General features: G+C 46.9%; 1 protein-coding gene across 1 annotated transcript; it reads left to right on the top strand.

Moving 5' to 3' along the window:
- The first annotated feature begins 1,226 nt into the window (after nucleotides 1-1,226).
- Nucleotides 1,227-18,942, top strand: LOC144107773 (uncharacterized). The gene is made up of 5 exons (XM_077640941.1): nucleotides 1,227-1,444; nucleotides 2,690-2,837; nucleotides 7,289-7,419; nucleotides 15,268-15,379; nucleotides 16,976-18,942. Exons 1-5 carry the CDS (start codon nucleotides 1,381-1,383, stop codon nucleotides 17,289-17,291), a joined length of 771 nt encoding a protein of 256 aa, XP_077497067.1. The 5' UTR covers nucleotides 1,227-1,380; the 3' UTR covers nucleotides 17,292-18,942.
- Nucleotides 18,943-19,134: the final 192 nt, after the last annotated feature.

Below are 19,134 nucleotides of genomic sequence, written 5' to 3'. Positions count from 1 at the left end.
TATGCGCTAAGTTTTCCGTACGAGAATGACCGTCACCTATTAGGTCATTTGCTGCGTGTGGTTTTTGTTCTTGATGAACTGATGTGCCCCATAGGTAGTACATGCCCTCCTAGTATCACATACATTATTTTATGTGATTCCTCATTCCTCTGTATACATATGTCCTCATAGTGGCGCGTTGTATTTCTATTCAGAAGAGCGTGTTGTCGGGCAAGTTGGCTTTGCATGATATAGAAGAAGTTAGCGCAAAACTTAGACGAAGACAGAGAAGAAACACACAAGACGCTCGTCTGTCGTCTCGTCTGTCGTCTTGTGTCTGTCGTCTGTCGTCTGTCGTCTTGTGTGTTTCTTCTCTGTCTTCGTCTAAGTTTTGCGCTAACTTCTTCTATATCATGTATTTCTATTGTATTCCTCATTTATTTAGCGTGCTTATTAATGTTTAATTTATCTTCGCTTCCATTGCTGACGGGTGGCTGGAGCCCCAGTCAAGCTGCATTGTAGCAGCTTTTTCTCCGGCCACCTTTTCCGCCTTGTAAGTTGTGAAATAAAGTTACTTTGATTGATGATTATATACACACAAGCCGTACGACGCCGTGCACACCATGTTTAAGTCATACATAAAGAAGATAGAAACCGCACGAAAAATTTATGAAAATCATTCCAAGTTTTGTATAATAACTTATTCAAACAGATCCGTATGCATGGCTCATAAGGAAACATATCTGCTGGGATCGATGGAGAACCTTCATTGTAATCTACTCCTTTCTCCCTTTGGCCAGCGAGTCAGAACTGCATTCACCGTCTTAAGCAAAAATGGCATTTTACTTCTGCATAATCAATGCAGTATACGGCGCTCTCTTTGCGAATTAATTGCGTCCCCAAAACCAAGAACGTATTGCAACGGTCATTGCAAGCACCAGCAGCTGAGCGAGGGTTTCTGCCCTTGACTGCCAGACGTCGCGAGCTCGTCCCCAACGCGCGTCATGGGCGAGAGTTAAAAGAGAACACGCACTAGCAATCCGCATCGCGACGCAAACTTCCGGCCGGAAAAGAAAGAATAAGGCTGCAAGAAAGAACCAGGAACTGTTGGGGCGGAAGGGCGGCTGCGAGTCAATAACGTCCGCAGCCACGCTGCGTCATCATGAACGGAAGAAACAAAAAATCGTGTCGTAATGCGCCCTGGCGGCCATATCTCGAAACATATGTGTTTCCAATGTCCTGATTCACATCCGCTAGCTCCCGCCTCTATCAGTGTTAGACAGACTGGAAAGCCCGAACGAACAGTCGTCTGCACTACCGCCAATTCGAGATCCCCACCCTGGAGTGTGCTCTCTGAAGTAGGTTAGTTTAAGATCTGAGAGAATCGGCCAGCAAGAAACAATGGCACATAAGTTCACGGTATTTTACGTCGGTGGCGTTCTTTGCATCTGGCTCAGCGGTCAAGGTCAGTAACTGTGTTATAGCCCGCGCTGTTTGGCCTGAAAGCACCAGTGTGCGCTGACACGTCAGTCAATATACAATACACGATTATTCCCGCCTTAGAAATGGAACGACCCGAGAGGTTGGACAAGGAAGCGTTGTTGGTGAAATAATCAGTAAGAATTTAGGAAAAAGCAACCAGGGTGGGGGAAACCAGGGGCGCTGAAATTATTAACACTGTAATATAAACATAGGTGTAATCAGAACAGACATATTTGATTGCTTGAAGCACCCTTCTCTCCGCTATTATCAGACACATCTAGACAAGCAAGTGTACAAAAGGCGAGGAAAATGTCAAGGATGCCAGTAACTTGATGCGAGAGGTTGACAGGTATGTCTGAAAGGAATGTTGCAAGAGATCGCTAATAAGTGTTGCAGCCATAACCCGAGACTTACCGCGCATTTTCTCTTAAAGAGCTTTATTTTTTCTTTAGCGCAATATACTATAGGTAACTCTATATCATCTATCCTACTAGAGTACTTATCATAAAATTTCTTATGAGACCGACCATATTTAAATTATATTACCATAATTTTGTCTTTCTTCTAAATACATTACGATTAAAGATATATGGCCCGAGTATTGAAATGCAGCTTACATCAGAGAGGACGGCTTAGGGCCGTCGTCTTTGAGTAGGAGAGCCTTCGAAAAGCCTTGAATCGCAGCTGACTAATTGCAATCCTTAAGTACTTGCTTGTTAAGGCAGGCACAAAGGTATGCTATCATCATGCTTCTTACTCTGAACGCATGCTTTTGAGCGCGACTGTCTAGGTGCCCTCGTCCTGAGTTAAATGCGTGTTTGCACACCTCACCTCGTCTTCGGTTAGCAGTTTTGATCGCTCGAGTGAAGTTTAATTTTTGTATTTCCTAATTCCGGGCTCGGTATCGTGTGAGCTGACTGCCCGCTCGTAGAGAGGCTCTTTATGAGGAACCGCGTTGCACAAATCCGTTGAAGTCTCCCGGATTAGTCCGGAACCTCCAATACAACGTTTCTCATATCCCAGCTACAAATTCAGGATGTTAAGCCCCACATACCATGATACCATGCATTCACCTAAATCATTCTGGCGCAGTCACCAAGCTAACAAACACTGCAGTTGGACAATTTAAAAGCATAGATTCCGAAACGCTGCTTGAAGCTGGCATGAAACTGGAAAACTAGCATTCGGCGTGGCATCTAGTGACAAGGTGCCGTTTTGCTCTTTACAGTCTCGAGCCAGGAGGACAGCGGTCCATGCGCTCCGGATGAAGACATGAGTTGCTACCTGAACTACACACAGGAAATACTTCATGCGGCTCTGGGTCCAGATCTAGAGGCTTACGCGCAGACTGGAAAGAAGAGCGACGATTTGTGCAGGTGAAGTGCAGCACCTATTAGGCACCTTTAGCATACCGTGTTATCGTTGCCGGTTCCGAAGTACCGGGAGCCCTTGTGCAGCCAATGCGCATGCGCAAATCGCCTTGACGGCACCAGATGGCGCCAGGTTCCCGGCAGCTGCGCGCGTGCCTGGAGCATAGGGACCAATCAGAGCGTGCTCACCGGCGGTGGGTGGGCTCTCGGTACTTCGGTAACGGTCACACGGTACACTAAAGGCGTCGAATCTAAAAGCAGCACTATCGAAATAACGCGCACATGACGCCCTCTGTTGTGTCTCCGAAGAATCACTGCGTTTGCGCTTTCGGACTTTACGCGTTGCCACACTGCTGAGGCGTACAAAATATAAAGCTCCGCTTATAGAGTAGTTTGGTACACACTTAAGCTAAAAGTTTCGTAGTTCTAGCGCGTTTAGACTAAGCAACAGCTTGAGGTTTTCTCCTGAGCAATGAGACCTGTTGAGCTGAAAACAGCCTTTTCAACAACCCGAGCTTCTTTAGATTTAGAGTAAAGAACTGTTTAGCTCTACGGTTTCATGACTCAACACAAAGCCTCACGTATCAAGTTTATATACATTAAATTTCAAACTTCGAGAGAAATATATAATGCTGGTTATGTTCAGAGAAACTGACTTTTTTTTTGTTTTCCTGATCACTGAGCACTTCGGCACGTAATCGCGGCAAACAATTTTCTTTAGCTGTTTCTCTGGTGAATTAGTAACGAACATCGAAGCTACACTTTACAGAGCGCAGCCCCCGGAAAATAATCTTAGTACTGCCTCAAGGCAACAACGTCCAATTCGGCGAATAGGTCAGCTGCAATGCACAACATTTAATGACCGTGTCTTGTGTGCTCCGTACTATACTAGTACGCTAGTACAATACTGAAGGGGCATAGCCAAGCAGAATTTTACTGACGTTGGTGCGATGCGCACAGGGTTTTCCCGCGTGTGTTTGGTCCTCAATAAAAAGCAAGAGTAAAAGCGGAAGTAAACCTGCATCTAATAAATGTTTACCACGGTTTAAGCCGATGAAAGAAAAAAATGCACTTTCTAATCAGCTAGATGTGGTATATCCACACCGTTACCCTTAAGGACCAGCGGTTATCTTGCCTGCGCTTTACATGACCTGCCCAAGCCCATTTCTTCCTCTTGATTTCGACTAGAATTTCAATAATCCGCGTTTGTTCTCTCACACATTCTGCCCGCTTCCGGTCTCTTAACGTTACGCCTATCATTTTCCTTTCCATGGCTCACTGTGTTGTCCTTAACTTAAGCCGAACCCTTTTCCGTTAGCCGGCACGTTTCTGCAACGTAGGTGAGTACCGTTAAGATACAGCTGTTGTATGCTTTTCTCTTGGGGGATATTGGTAAACTGCCATTTATGATATGAAAGAACCTACCATATGCGCTCCACCCAATTCGGCTACTTTGGCTAATTTAACTATCTGATCCATATTTCTAATGTCATTGCCATCCTTGTTTCTTAACGTATACATCTGGTTTTTCCCTAAGCCTAGTTTCCTCTTCACCGCTTTTAGGCTACCTCCGTTCATTCAAGCATGCTCGGTTCTCTCCGTATTAAACTTTCTTATGTCGGATACCTTCCGCTTATTTATTTTGCGCCTTTATTCACAATTAAACATCGAGCCGTCGTGGCGGAGCCCCAGATAGCCCCCCTCTGTCTCAGTATAATTAACAGCGCAGCTATCCGCGGTTTCTCTCTGGCTCAATGTGAAGTTAAAGTTTTAGCTTACGCTGATGATGTCGCCCTCTTTTGTTCTGACAAAAAGAGTGTACTCGAGGCTCTAAACTTGACTAAACAGTTCTGCGATGCATCAGGCGCGGCTCTTAATTTAGAGAAATCCAAAGGCTTTTGGTTGGGTCATTGGGGAACTAGGCCAAGCCAGTTCGGTGGTATATGCTGGAACTGTAGCCCTCTTGAGTACCTAGGCGTTCCGCTGCACCAAGTTCGCAACAGTACAGCATACTGGGATTCACAAACTGTAACTCTACGGCGGCAAACACAGGCTTGGATGGGTAGGGAACTCTCAGTGTTTGCGAGGGCACAGGTCTGTAACATTTTTTTGTTTGCAAAGCTCGCGTATGTCCTTCAAGTCCTGCATTGTGCGAGGAGGAAGGTGCAAGCAATACATAGAATATTTGCAGCATTCGTTTGGCGCTCTCAATGGGAGCCGATGAGGCGTGACAACTTGTTCCTTCCCTTAGAGGGTGGTGGAGTGGGCCTTGTTCACTTGTTCGTGCATCAACTCGTTTCCCGTTTTTTCTTTTTCAAATCGGCAAACGACCCGTTTCTGGTAGCTGTGCTCATTAGGCGACTTAGTTTTCATTTGCCTTACTTACTCGCACCGACTGTGAAGGCTCGTGAGGGGACTTTATGGGGATTTCTTAAGGAGGTTGCTGACACTTTCAATTTTCTCACTGTGCGCTTCTCTTTAGATTACCTGTATAGCCTCTCGAGAAAGCAGATGACCCAGGCTCTCACTGAGTCTTTGTTCCCTACACCATTGTATCGGCAGCCTTATCTGGGGTCTTTGGACATCAGTGTTCTAAAGCGTGTTAGGCGGATGTGCATTCAGGCAGCCGCTAAAACGTTCTTTTTCAAACTACACACAGCGACGCTGCCTGTCAAGACATTTCTTAATGACAAGGGGATGTTTGTACCCTGGAATGTGAATTGTCGTCTGTGTAACGTGCCTGAGACAATTGATCATTGCTTCATCCTGTGCCGTGATGCCATGTTCTTTTGGGACATACTACAACGAACTCTTAAGAAGGACATTGAAATTACACCATACACTATTAGATTTCTGCCTGTTGACAAAAACTCTGTTGTGCCTTATGACGTGTTTGTGTTGATGGGACTATTCAGTCTTTGGAAAAGCCGTATGATGGACAGACATGCCGAGCCACCAAGATCGTCCAAATCTGTGTTTCGGGAACAGTGTGCGTTGGTGAGGAGTGTATATGCTGCTCGCGACGAACCTCCAAGCTGGCTGCCGTGCCTAGATGCTTGTGTGTGCCTCCCTGAATTTTGATGTTTTGATGGGGATGCAGTGGTGAGTTAGGGCTATGGGGGCTCATATTAAGCAGCCCGGTAACTTGAGACGCGAACTAGTCTGATTGAAGTTTCCTCCTTTCTACAGAAGTTCTTCCATGCAATAAAGAAAAAAAAAAGCCGTCGTGGCGGAGTGGCAGCGTCTCCGCCTCAAACTTCAAAGGCTCTGGTTCGATCCCCAGCCTCGACACAGAACTTTTTTTATTCGCCTTTGTGACGTCACTACTCCTCGCGCATGCGCAGCACGGCTCTCCAGGATGCACGCGAAACTGGTCGACCTCGGCCAGTACGTGTAGCTTACGCTACAAAAAAAAAACGATGCCACGGAATGCAAAGCCCGCTGAGCGTTGTATGGCAGCATCCAACGAGGCACGGCAGGGTGTGGCTGACGGCAGCGGTAATATGAAATCATGCCTTCCGTGACGTCACATTGAACTTCCCCTCACTCCTCCAGTGCTTTGAGGAGAAGCGCCAAATTCGGTCGTCGATTACGTCACTATATTAAATGCTAATGCGAAAACACTTCACACGCTTCACCTACAGCCTCTATAGATTCGAATCCTTCAATCTTGCGAAATTGTCAATATGTGATGCACTTTTTCTTTAGGGCCGATTAGGTCGGTTAGGAAGCATTCACAGTGAGCTGCGGTACACTGAGCGCGATTGAGAGTAAGAAAAGAATTGGGAGATCAAAATGCACTTCTCAACATCTTACACGTCCATGAGTATAGCTACGTCAGGCCATTATGTAGAAAGTGGGCAGTTATCGAGCTCAATGAAAACGTCATTAACAAACATGCAGCATGGAAGTAGGGCGAAGGTGGAGCACTGATGAGCTTGGTGGCCTCGTATTAGCACAGTAGTTGACTAGCATCAACAACATGGGACCGTAAGTGCAACAGTTTAAGCTGCGATGCCAGATCGCGCAAACTGAAAAAAAAATGGTTACACGAACGGCACCATAGGGTTTGGATATCTCCTAGAGAACACAGTGTCCTGAAGGAGTTATTACCGCCAATATTACTACTGGCTTCTTGTACTGAATTGCGTCATATTGCATTGTTTGCAGTTTCTAAACGCCTGCCTGTATTTTGTACGCTATGTATACAGAGCTAATTTCCTTACTTAGCAATCTACTGTATTTTCTTAATCTATGTTATTTTAAGTTATTTGTAAATCGCGAGTTCTCTGCATTTTTTTCACTGGTGGTCAACCTGAGAATTTTTGTGAGCCTTCCTTTCCTAACTTCCTTCATGAGCTTTTGCTTCGACTGAATAAATCAATAAGGTCGAAACGTGAAGATCTTTTACGTCACCTCGATCTGTTTCTGAATTTTATTGAAATTACTGCCTGCAGCTCTCTGCCGCAGACTTCAATGTGCCAGCAACAGCGGGACGACTGCTCCACGAATGATGCCGACTATCAGCAGAGAGAGGAGGCGTACGTCACTCAGCGTGACATCTTCTGCAGAGCAGAGAACCTTCAAGGTGAGCCTCAAGCGAATTTTTTTATCTAGTGTAAAGCTTTTAAAGATTTGCAGACATTCAAGCGAACACTGGACAGGACTGCTGGATGAATTCTTTCCCTCTCCTCACAATCTGCTCCTCGCAGCGCCCACGGCCAATGAGACTGAGTGTCCGTGTGCGCAGTTTGCGCTTCTCACAACGTTTATACCGAGCCTTTCCTTTCATGCCAACCTCCTTCTTGCAGTCACCCCAGTTGTCATCTGCGACCACAGCGGTCGGGTTCGAACCCGGAGCCGGAGTAGCCGGCCGCGTTTCGATGGAGACGAAAGACACCCGTGTGCTGTGCGATGGCAGGGCACGTTGAAGATCCCCAGGTGGTCGAAATTATTCCGGAGCCCGCCACAACGGCACCTCTTTCTTCCTTTCTTCTTTCACTCCCTCCTTCATTCCTTCCCTTACAGCGCGGTTCAGGTGTCCATCGAGAAGTGAGACACTAATGTTGTTGTTTGCGTCATAAAATAATACATACCCACAAGGGGGTGATTGGGAGGGGGGGTGCAATTACTGCCGGGCCATTTCCTTTCCTCAAAAACCACTCCTGCCTAGTTGCGACTATGCTGGTGGATTGCGCGGCCTCCATAGGCCTCGCTTAATCCCCAGCCAAGCCCGAACTCCAGTTACACCACCTAACCCTACGTAGAAAGGATAACCCCTTCATGCTCATCACTATAGATGGGCAGCCGGTGCCAGAAGTGCACAAGCTTCGCGTTCCTGCAAGACAACGGGCTTAATACGGAGATTATCTTCAAACTCACTGCCACCACATCATTCGACTGATCAAACGCATGGCCAATAAACGCCGCGGCATGCGCGAACACGATTACCTCCGAAGAATGGTGCAGGCATTCGTGATAAGCCGGATGCTGCACTCCCTGCCCTATCTCTACCTCACCAAAACGGAGACAGAAAAGGTAGATGCACTAATCAGACACGCCTACAAGGCGGCCTTAAGTCTGCCCAAATGCGCCTCGACTTTCCGTCTCTTACGCATGGGAGTCCACAACACGCTCAGTGAGCTGACGGAAGCACACCGCATAGCCCCCATAGAGTGTCTTCCACTACCACTGGACGCCACATTCTAGCTTCACTCCAACCCCGACCGATCGGTCCACCTCCCATTAACTCCCACAAGGTTCCTCAATGCGCCAGGGATCATCTCACTGTTCACCCCCTACCTAAAAACATGCATCCAGTCCACCACCCGGCTCGACGGGTAGCCCGCGCCTTGCATAAAGCACATGAAATTGAACCGGACACGGTCTTCGTAGACGCCGCAGAGTACCCTCAACCCTCAGCTTACGACCTCTGTGTACTCTCTAACAACTTGCACCCCACAACACCAGGATCGATCAGAGCAAACACCTCGATAGAAGCCGAAGAACCAGCCATCGCACTTGCAATATCTTCTTCCACTGCCACTGTTATACCGAGCGATCCTAAAACCGCCATTCAAAATTTTGCCCGCAGGCAGATACCTGCTGCCGCCTATAAAATTCTCATCTCCAACCCCCAACCGCCTCGCCCCATCCAAATAGTCTGGGTACCGGCCCATTCGGGCCATCCCGGTAACGAAGCGGCCCATTCCGCTGCTCGAACGTACGTCAACTGAGTGGCGTGTACCGAAGATCAAGGCAGCGCGAGAGACCGGCGGATCACATATCATGACATCACGCTACACTACCGCGAAGAACGACTACCTTACCCCCGCCGCACACACCGCTGACAAAACAACAGATAACTCCAGGCTCGCACCTTTCCCTCCCAGGCGCTAGTTGCACTTTTCTTCCCTTCTACTCACACTCCCGAATGTTCCCTCTGCGGGGCCCCGGGAGCCACATTAGACCGCATTATGTTCATCTGCCGACAACTACAACCACCGGCATAAAGGGCCCTCGCGGACTAGCAGGGGTGGGAGGTCGTGGTCTCTAGCTCCGACCCGGCCTCGCAACTGAAGCTGGTGCAGTGGGCGGAGGAGGTCACCGTCAGGCACGGGCTGCCGGTTACCACTCACGGCCAAGAGCCAGCCAACCTCTGAAGTTTTTAACTATAAGGGCTCCGCCAGTAACAAAGTTTTTCACCGCCGCCGCCTCAAAAACCACTTATTTTCTCTTCTTCCCATCTACTCGATTGAAGCTCTCTTGCTGGTTGGTTGGGTGGCCTCAAATAAAGCTGGCACATACCCACTTTGGGGGGGTGTGGCGAAGACACAGACGGTTAATTACCGAAAACAGGAACGTTTTAATGGGAAAAGTAGTAGTAATGGTATATAGGCTGACAGATTGGAAGACGCAAAGACAGGGGTCCTGTTAACTTGAAGATCGAAGACGGCACAATGGCTTAATGTGCATAATCGTATACAACGCCTGTAATGTTTCAATTTGGTACTGACTGAGAGCGGGATCGAAAAAAAAAACGATGGTGATGATGATATCCTCAGGCTTAATGGCACATACCCACGGCGGGGGATTGGCCAGGGTGCATTGCTGATACAAACGCACACATGGGCTAGGAGTGGAGTAATTGGATCGTGCTCTGCGTATATACCACTTATTCCTCTTATTCCAAGCACGCATGAATAACTTCGATAATATATCCTTCGCACGCGGCAATGTACGCAATACACGCCGGGCTCTTAGTTTTCTTGTTTTCTTTTTCCGTGGTGAGGGGGGGGGGGGCGACTGAATATTGGTCTCAATTTTATGAATTCAAATGTGAGTAGAAGTGACATTATTCTACAAAGGTTTGCATACGTCGGGTTTTTTGAGCGAAAGAACACCTCCAGACGTACCAACCCCGAACATGTGTCTGGTCATCTTGTCATCTTTCTTGTCTTGTGCTCCGAACTAACCCGAGCTTGCCTGAGTTACTCGGATAAGCTCAGGCAAGTTCGGAGGAGCGTCGTGCCAGCTGTGCGAGAGGTTTCTCGCGAAGACCAGCATGGGTCGCACAATCTCTACCAGTGGCTGTGATAGAAACAGCCACCTGGCGGTGGAGTGGCGTATCTCTGAACCACTGCGCCACCGCGCTGGTGGTAGTAGGAGGATTGGCCGCCATCTATGAATGTTAAGCAGAGAATGACCAATTGTGCGTTTATGTGCATTAGCCCACTAAATTGGTTTCATCATAGAAGTGGAGGCTAATGAAAAGGGTTAAGCTCATGTTAAGGATAACGCAGCAAGCCAAGGAAAGAAAAATGATAGGTGCAACGTTAAGGACCGCAAGCGGGCAGTGGTTGAGGGATCAAACGCGGAGTTATCACATCCTACTAGAAATCAAGAGGATGGTTTATGGTTTATGGGTGTTTAACGTCCCAAGGCGAGTCAGGCTATGATGGACGCCGTAGTGAAGGGTTCCGGAAATTTCGACCACCTGGGGTTCTTTAACGTGCGCTGACATCTCACAGTACACGGACCTCTAGATTTTCACCTCCATCGAAATTCGACCGCAGCGGCCGGGATCGAACACGCATCTTTCGGCTCAGTAGCCGAGCGCCATAACCACCGAGCCACTGCGGCGGCGGAAATCAAGAGGAAGAAATGGGCTTAGGCAGGGCATGTAATGCGAAGGCAACATAACTGCTGGTACTTAAGGGTAACGGAGTGTATTCCAAGAGAAGGCAAGCGTAGTAGGGGGCGGCAGAAAGTTAGGTGAGCGGATGAGATAAAAAAGTTCGCAGGCATACGGTGGGCGCAGCTGGAAAAGGAGAGGGTCAACTGGAGAGACATGGGAGAGTCCTTTGCACTGCAGTAGGCTTAGTCAGGCTGATGATGATGAACCCAATAAAGCTATCGTTACATACCCTTAAGGCGAAGCATAAGTGTCCCCTCCAATTGAAGAATAAATACCTTCTTTCGCACATCTACTCGATTGAACTGTGTTTGACCCTTATCCCTTATTTCCTGATTAATTTACAAGCAAAAATGAGTTACCTTAGGATGACGCTGTTGTTAGGTATATAAAATAGCCTATTTGCGGTCATCACTTTCATGAGCAGTTTATGCCAGCTTGAACCACGGATGCCGAAAACAGAGAATGTAAAAGTTAAATGTATTCCTGCATTAAAACATCCACGCCAAGCCTGTGCTAGTATTCGTACTTTTCGCTTAGCTTTCGCGCTACAGTGTCATATTTGCGAAGGGAGAAAGTGTTCGACACGATGGTCAGTGCACAGAACATATTAAGCATCATACCTGATTATCAGTATTGTGTTGAAGCACTCAGCAGCTTAGACGCTGGTAGTATCGGCAACGGTATTATCGAGTTTCTTGGAAGATGTCAAGCAAGACAGTGAGGCTGCCTTTGGTCGAGTTTAACCCAGTGCACCAACCAGGCCGGCCGCCTCACATTGAGACGAGTTAGATAATGTTCTTAGAATATGAATCGAACGCGCCAATTCGTCACAGCCACCGTCCACACAACCTACCTTCTACGTGATGCTGGGTGGCAAAAAAGTTTCCATCATCAGGCACCCTCTAGGTGATGTTGGGATGACGAAACTAGGTGACGTTGCGCCACCGCGTTGAACCGAGCAGCCAGTTTAACGCCTCCGCTGAGAAAAACTTTTGTTTCAAAATATCCGTTTCCCACCGTCAGAACGCTCTTTTCTTATCGTGACAGCTACTTTTTCCAACTTAAACGAAAGCACTCTTATCCTCTTAGCTGAAGTGCTACCGTCTGCTTTAATTTCATAATGTTACTAGCGCCGCTTCACACACAGCGGTGACTTTTGGCATCCACGGAGGCCGCTTTCTAGCTCCTTTGCACTTGCCGTGTAGCAGCGCCGCCGCTCCTTTTCGGTTTTCCTCCTTTAGTGCAATAAGACAACATTACGGCAAAGGCCGTGGAGAAGTTCCGTGTGACAGGGGTATAACTGTACTGAGTGACCTTTTAGCCCAGACAGCCAAATATGTAGCCATTCCGAATAATAAAACGGCGACAACAGGAAATGTATAGGCTGTGACACAAGAAGGTTTATTTTCCATTACCTTAAATTACAAAAGTGAATACGGGGGCCTTTTAGAAAAGCCGCCTTTTATAAGAAGTCGCGTACAGTTTCCAGGAACACAAAGGTGTCGATTTACATTTTATAGGGCAGCCTCCTGTGACGAGGGTGTGACATAACTTGAGATCGCGTGAGTCATCACCTTCGTTGTGGGACGCAGCGTTACATTGAGAGTTGCGAACAAAGCTTACCAATCGTGAAATTTTTTTTCAGTAGCTCATTAGATGGTCATAGAAAGTGAAACATACATCCACAGTTGTATTCCTATATTATTCGCTACTAGTCGGAGCTTTTATGCGCAGTTCCCGTGTTATGTGTAAACCTTCGTTTTAGTTACTTTTCCTTTGTGATGGTTATGATATCAGTTGCTGGGCGAGTAAACATGTATATAGGCATATAGTTGCCTATATATGACGACGATTACGAGCGCTTTTCTTCCAGACCATGAACATATCAGTCTGAATTGTGCTTACTGCATTGAACCACAGATCCAGTCAGAAAGGTACGATAGGTTTTGGTTGGAATGTACTGAATTTTCTGCGAATACATCTCCGGCAACAAAAAAAAATGACAATGGTGACAACAGCAATGACCATGCCTAGACCATTTTCTTCTTTTCAATGAGACGTGGTTCCAGAAGGACATCTACCGGAGAGCAATTGTCGAGCTCATATCGAAACGATTTGATAACCGAGGTCACTATCGGGCAGAAAGCGCTGGCACGCGCTCGCACAACACACTGTTAACATGGATGGATGGATGGATGGATGGATGGATGGATGGATGGATGGATGGATGGATGGATGGATGGATGTATGAATGAATGAATGAATGAATGAATGAATGAATGAATGAATGGACGGACGGACGGACGGACGGATGGATGGATTAATGGATGGATGGATGGATGGATGGATGGATGGATGGATGGATGGATGGATGGATGGATGGATGGATGGATGGATGGATGGATGGATGGATGGATGGATGGATGGATGGATGGATGGATGGATGGATGGATGGATGGATGGATGGATGGACGGACGGATGGACGGACGGACGGACGGACCGACGGACGGACGGACGGACGGACGGATGGATGGATGGATGGATGGATGGATGGATGGATGGATGGATGGATGGATGGATGGATGGATGGATGGATGGATGGATGGATGGATGGATGGATGGATGGATAAAAGACAGCAGCGTCCCCTTTGAGACGGGGTGGTGGCCACCATGCTCGGCTTTCAATATGTTTATTTAACTGCGTTATAAATCGGACTTAAAATTCGTCATTTTCATTAAATACATATTCAGTCCTACACTTCGAACCTTAAGTCACCTCTCTGCTTTTGAGCCACCAATCTTGCAATCGGTGTTTGCTAACTTCCACCGCAGATTTATTTACATGACCATTGTTATAACCTAACTATAATAAAACCTGCTATAACATAACCTTAACACAACCTGCACCGGCAGCGCCACCTAAGTGGAGAGGCTGCCTCGTGCATTCGATCAGCTTGCTGTCGTCATCATCATATTTCGTTCCGTTCTGACGCATACCAATACTAAAGCAAATGCCAAGTTTTACAGCAATAGCTGTTAAAAGCCCGTTCCATGAGTAGTTGCAGCAGTAGTAGCAATCGGCATATACATGCATACGGTAACCACTCAATTACCGAAGAAGAAGCAGTCAGGTTTCGCTGACGTCACTCATGATGTCATTGGAACTCGCCATGGCTACGGACCACGCTGAGTGGTGGCATCCTAGTCACATAACATGTGACAAAATAGTTTAACACTTTGGTAACTCCTCCCACTGCTGTGATGACCTCTCGGAACACGTGCATAGAGTCGCCTTTCAGAATCAAGCGTTGGTCCGACAACTCGAACACATCTCCTACCACTTCAGTGATCACAAGGCTTCTTTCGTGACTATCAAGGACTGGGAGAAGAGGGATACTTAAAGAGCGATAATGTCTGAAAAAGAAAAAGAGCGGTCCATAAATGTGCAGTCGTGAGAAAGATGAGATGGAACTAACTTTCTGCACAAAGACGCGAATTTTGTGCTTATTTATGCACAGAATTTGAGAATGACTTGTGGATGTCATACGCCAAGAGGAAATATAGTTTGAAAACAGAAAAACTGTGCTTTTCATACGTAATTATGGCATAATCAATAAATAAATGCTATCACGAATATACCGCGAAATAAGAGTACCTCAGCAACTGTCAACAAACCTCGCCTTTCGCGGTTGTAACCGCACTGGGAGTCTTATTCATCTAAGAAAAAAACCCGCGTTTTGTAAAATTAGGCTATTCCGGCTAGTTGCTTTAAATTCATGACGATTACAAGGCAGATAATTAAATGCGAAGTACAAGTAGGAGGAACGCACACCAGCGCTGACAATTGTGCAACTGTAACGACTGTAACACGATTATAACACAATTGCAAACTTACACCCAGGCTTTCTCTCCACGGCAGGGCACTTAAAAAACGCCCGTTTTCGGGGCAGATTTTGACGTTACATATAAGTTGCTAAACTATATTCAGTCAGCTCACCACACTATAGTCGACACATTATAAATCTCTCTCTTTCAAGTGAACCCAAATTTTATTATGGTGAAGGTTCAGGCCTTGTCATAGCAATGCTTGTTGCCGTGCACGTCCAAAAGGGGGGGGGGGGGGGGGGGGGGGCTACACCTCGGTGACTATCAAATGAACTGAAAGAGCTCTTTGGCCTAGAGTACACAGAGAATAAAGCTCATGATTATCATGATAATGATCCGTTACATTTGTGCAGCGTACGCAGAAGCAGCCATCTGCATAGCAAAACAACCTGGTTTCAACGACTGCATTCAGAAGATATCCAAGACACCGAGCAACAGCATGGAGCAGAGTGGTTACGACTGCACGTAAGTTGCCGGGTGTAAAATTTCGTTTGCCACTGTATGAATATCTTTTCGACACAACTGCTGTAATCAGAATGATCACTAAAAATTAGCACTGGCTTAGCTCGGCTATGCCAGGATACACGTAGCGTGAGCTATGCTGAGCCGCTGAGCAGCAATTTCGCTCTCCTTCTCCGTGGCTATACCAAACTGGCAAACGCCCTGTTATATGTATACCACCACTGATACCTCTGCGCATGCGCGCAAAATGAGAGGCGCTGCCAAGCCGCTCCGGCGCAACGGAGGGACACAGCTGGGCACGCGCCGGCGCCAGTGCGTCTGTCGCGGCTATGACGGCACTCCTCTGTAATGCGCAGAACGTCGAGGCGCGCGCGGCGGCGTCTCCGGCGCGCCAGCTGTGAGCCGTGTGACGTCACTGCTCCTCGCGCATGCGCAGCACGGCTCTCCAGGAGCCACGCGAAACTGCTCGACCTCGGCCAGTGTAGCTCGCGCTACAAAAGGAACGTCTCCCCCATTCCCGGGTTCCTCGCCGCACTGTGTGAATGCGTGTAACTACGATCATCTGCGGTTACCCCGAAGTAGTTGTCTTCCCTGCCCCGGTCCGAAAAATTCGCACCAAGATTGCGAGCGCGTAACGCGAAATAACGCGAGAGTTGGTGCAGATTCGGAACATAACTGAGTCCGGCAGTCGAAATTAGATATTAGAGTGTTAGTCGATGCTAATGCCGTGGAGTCGTAATGCGGTGATCTAGGTGGGTTGAGGCTCTACTCAGAGTTAAGGAGTAGCCGGGTTCGAGCCTGACCGGGGCATCCGCGCTTCGATGGAGACGAAAATCTAGAGGCCCGTGTACTGTGGGATGTCAGTGCGCCTTAAAGAACCTCAGGTGGTCGAAATTTCCGGAGCCCTCTACTACGGCGTCCCTATAGCCTGAGTCGCTTTGGGACGTTAAACACCCGTAAACCAAAACCAATTGAAAATTTTAATACCTTATTTCAGAGTTTTTGCCACTTCTCCAGACCAAGTTATGAAATCAGATTTCCTTCGTACTTCACCTTAGCAGGCCTTGATCATGATTACATGGTTGGCATAACTTCAAGCCAGACTAAACCTTGTTCCCCGTCCATTATTCCTCGTGAGTCAGTATAGATTGGAATGACCTTCCCGGATCAACAGCCATCATTGAAGAAAACTTGCATTCCCACGACGAATTTTCTATCATTGCTTACTAAGGATCACAACGTGTGTGTTCATTTTTATCTGTCTGTTACCTTTGTTTGTTCTTTTGACCTGCGAGTATAAATTTATGATTAGACAATGTTATGGCCAGAAACATGACGCTTCTATTGCTGTATTTTACTTTAGGTTCATTTGTCTTTTCATCCACTCCTCTCACAAATGTCCTTGGCAAAGAGGACACCAAGAAAAAAATAAGAACAGCGTAATGAGTGTTCGTACCATTCTTGCATAATTTTCAGGATTTTACGTTTCGAGGCCCTCTCACCGTTCATCCACCTCTTGTCCGGTGCACCTCTTATTGCGTGTCACCTTTCGCACTTCTTGGTAACTATGTGCTAACCATGCGCACATGACCTTCACAGGGTCGGTGAAAAGCGGCTGGAGTGTTTGGACCTGCACATTCCCATGTGCTCCCATTTAAAGACTGGCGTCGTGCGGAGGACTTACGTGAACTCTCAAGTGCTGGCCGGCTGCGTCGCATCAATGCCACAACCTGGAGTTTCAGCGCCGGAAATGGACATGCCTGACTCTAATTTCACGATTTGGTCGAATGGCAACGCTGCTGATGTCCCTGCTGGTGCAAGCAACGTGATTACGTGTGGGCAGGACAGAGCAGTCGGTCTGCTTGCGTTCGGTGCCCTCATTGTCTACAGGAGGGTCACCAACCTGCTTGAGTGAACTCCAACAACGCGAGCTAGAATAAGCTTAGTAAGCGCAGGAAACGATGACACCGACGAATTATTTACGAATCACGATAAGAAGCAAGGGAATGAAATAAACAACAACGGTGGGCGATACCAGCGGTTATCTGCAAGTCACACTTTCTTTTTATACAGAGAGAGAATGGCGCTGCACTTAATTGTTGATTTTGTCGATTTGTTGGCGTATTTGTTGAAAAACACGCACGTATATATTTTTTCACTTTTGTTTTCAATGAGGATACGAGTTGACAGCCAGCTCTCATCTTGCTCGTCTTCTTCCGTCCTGGTGCTTTTACCGCACTCTGGTCATTACACGCGGACCGCCCTTATAAAAATGGTCTATAGACATTGTATAGATTTCTTATAGGCTTCCTATAGATTTTTATTTTGTCTATTCATAGTCATTAGACCCTCTATTGAAATAAGTCTACTAAAAGTGTATAGCCATAAATCTATAGATAGTCTATGAGTGTCTACGGGATCTGTATTGCCCATAAAATGTTCTCTAGTATCTGTCTGTATTGAGTCTAAAGATTTTATAGAAAGTCTATAGACTGTCTAAAAATTTTGTAAGGGCGATTTTCGATGGCTGTGCTCGATACGTGGTATCGAACGTAACAGTAAAGCTTAGGTTTGATCGAATTTTGTAGTGCTGTAGACGTTGCAGCCTGAGGACATTCTTCACAGCCTGTGTGTGATGCCCGCGGCGGAAAGGCAATGTTTTTGTAAGGCGTGCAGTAAAGATTTGTTTTACGAACCGCGGTTTGCGAGTCACCCTAGCTCCCCACCAACTAACTCAGAACTGGAATTACTTAAGCGCATTCAAGGGAGTCTGCTTCACTGCACATCGCAAAGCGCCCTAACATGCTTTGCACGTGATGGCTGAGCATGTTATTCCGTATCATCCGCATTGTGGGGCCGTTGAGACGCTAGTATAAAGGCCGCGAGAAACAGGGACGGCTCACAGCGATTCGCAAGTTTATAGCAGAAATTGATATATTTGGTTTCTTGATGGTTGGAATACACTGGGCTTATACTGCTGTCGTCAAGCGAGAAAGTAAAGGCGGAAAGGCGTCCAAGTCGCGGCTAAAATGGACTTACATGCACACACAAAAAGAATTGACCTCAGTACGAAAAACCCATTAGACTTAATAGTATTTACCTCCCCTTGAACAAAGGAGATAACGAAATAGGTGTACCACACTCTAACCCTCATATTGAATTGCTACGCCTGCTCCTGGACTGAAATGGCGCTCAACTTTACAAATTCAAAGGCTGCACAGTCTCAATAGCGGGACATAGGCTTCTTTGGCACATATGCACCTTGTCAACGCCGTTATTAAAGCAGCGTTTTCTGCGACGGCATACCACGAAGGCAGGACTTGCTTTTGCTACTCCGTGTGTAACATGACGCTTAGTTTGTACTCTGAAGCAGCGCTTTTTATTCATTTATGTTTGCTTCTTTTACGCACACTATGCTTATTTTAAATGTAACAGGGTGCATAGTTCGCGCATTGTGTTATTGTTTTGTTTCGTGGTTCCCACCAGTGGAACAGAGTTCTGTTCCTCTTTCTATATTCTCACCACTGTGCATAAATCAATAAAAAATAAATGTACAGGTGCACGGACCAGGTTACCGACCTCAGTTTTTATCAGGCGATATTGTGCTCAGCACACATGTAAAGTACCCACGAACAGTTTAACCGCACAAGACATCGCATATATCACGAGAATGGGCTGAAGAGATATTTGCTGCTCTGTTGTGACATTACAATCGCGTCGCACTAATCTCTACCTCCGTACTTCTTGTCATATTGAAT

Source organism: Amblyomma americanum, chromosome 10 (assembly GCF_052857255.1).
Source record: "Amblyomma americanum isolate KBUSLIRL-KWMA chromosome 10, ASM5285725v1, whole genome shotgun sequence".
Lineage (NCBI taxonomy): Eukaryota > Metazoa > Arthropoda > Arachnida > Ixodida > Ixodidae > Amblyomma > Amblyomma americanum.
Note: the sequence above shows the minus strand (reverse complement) of the source record. Positions and strands in the feature narration are given on the sequence as shown.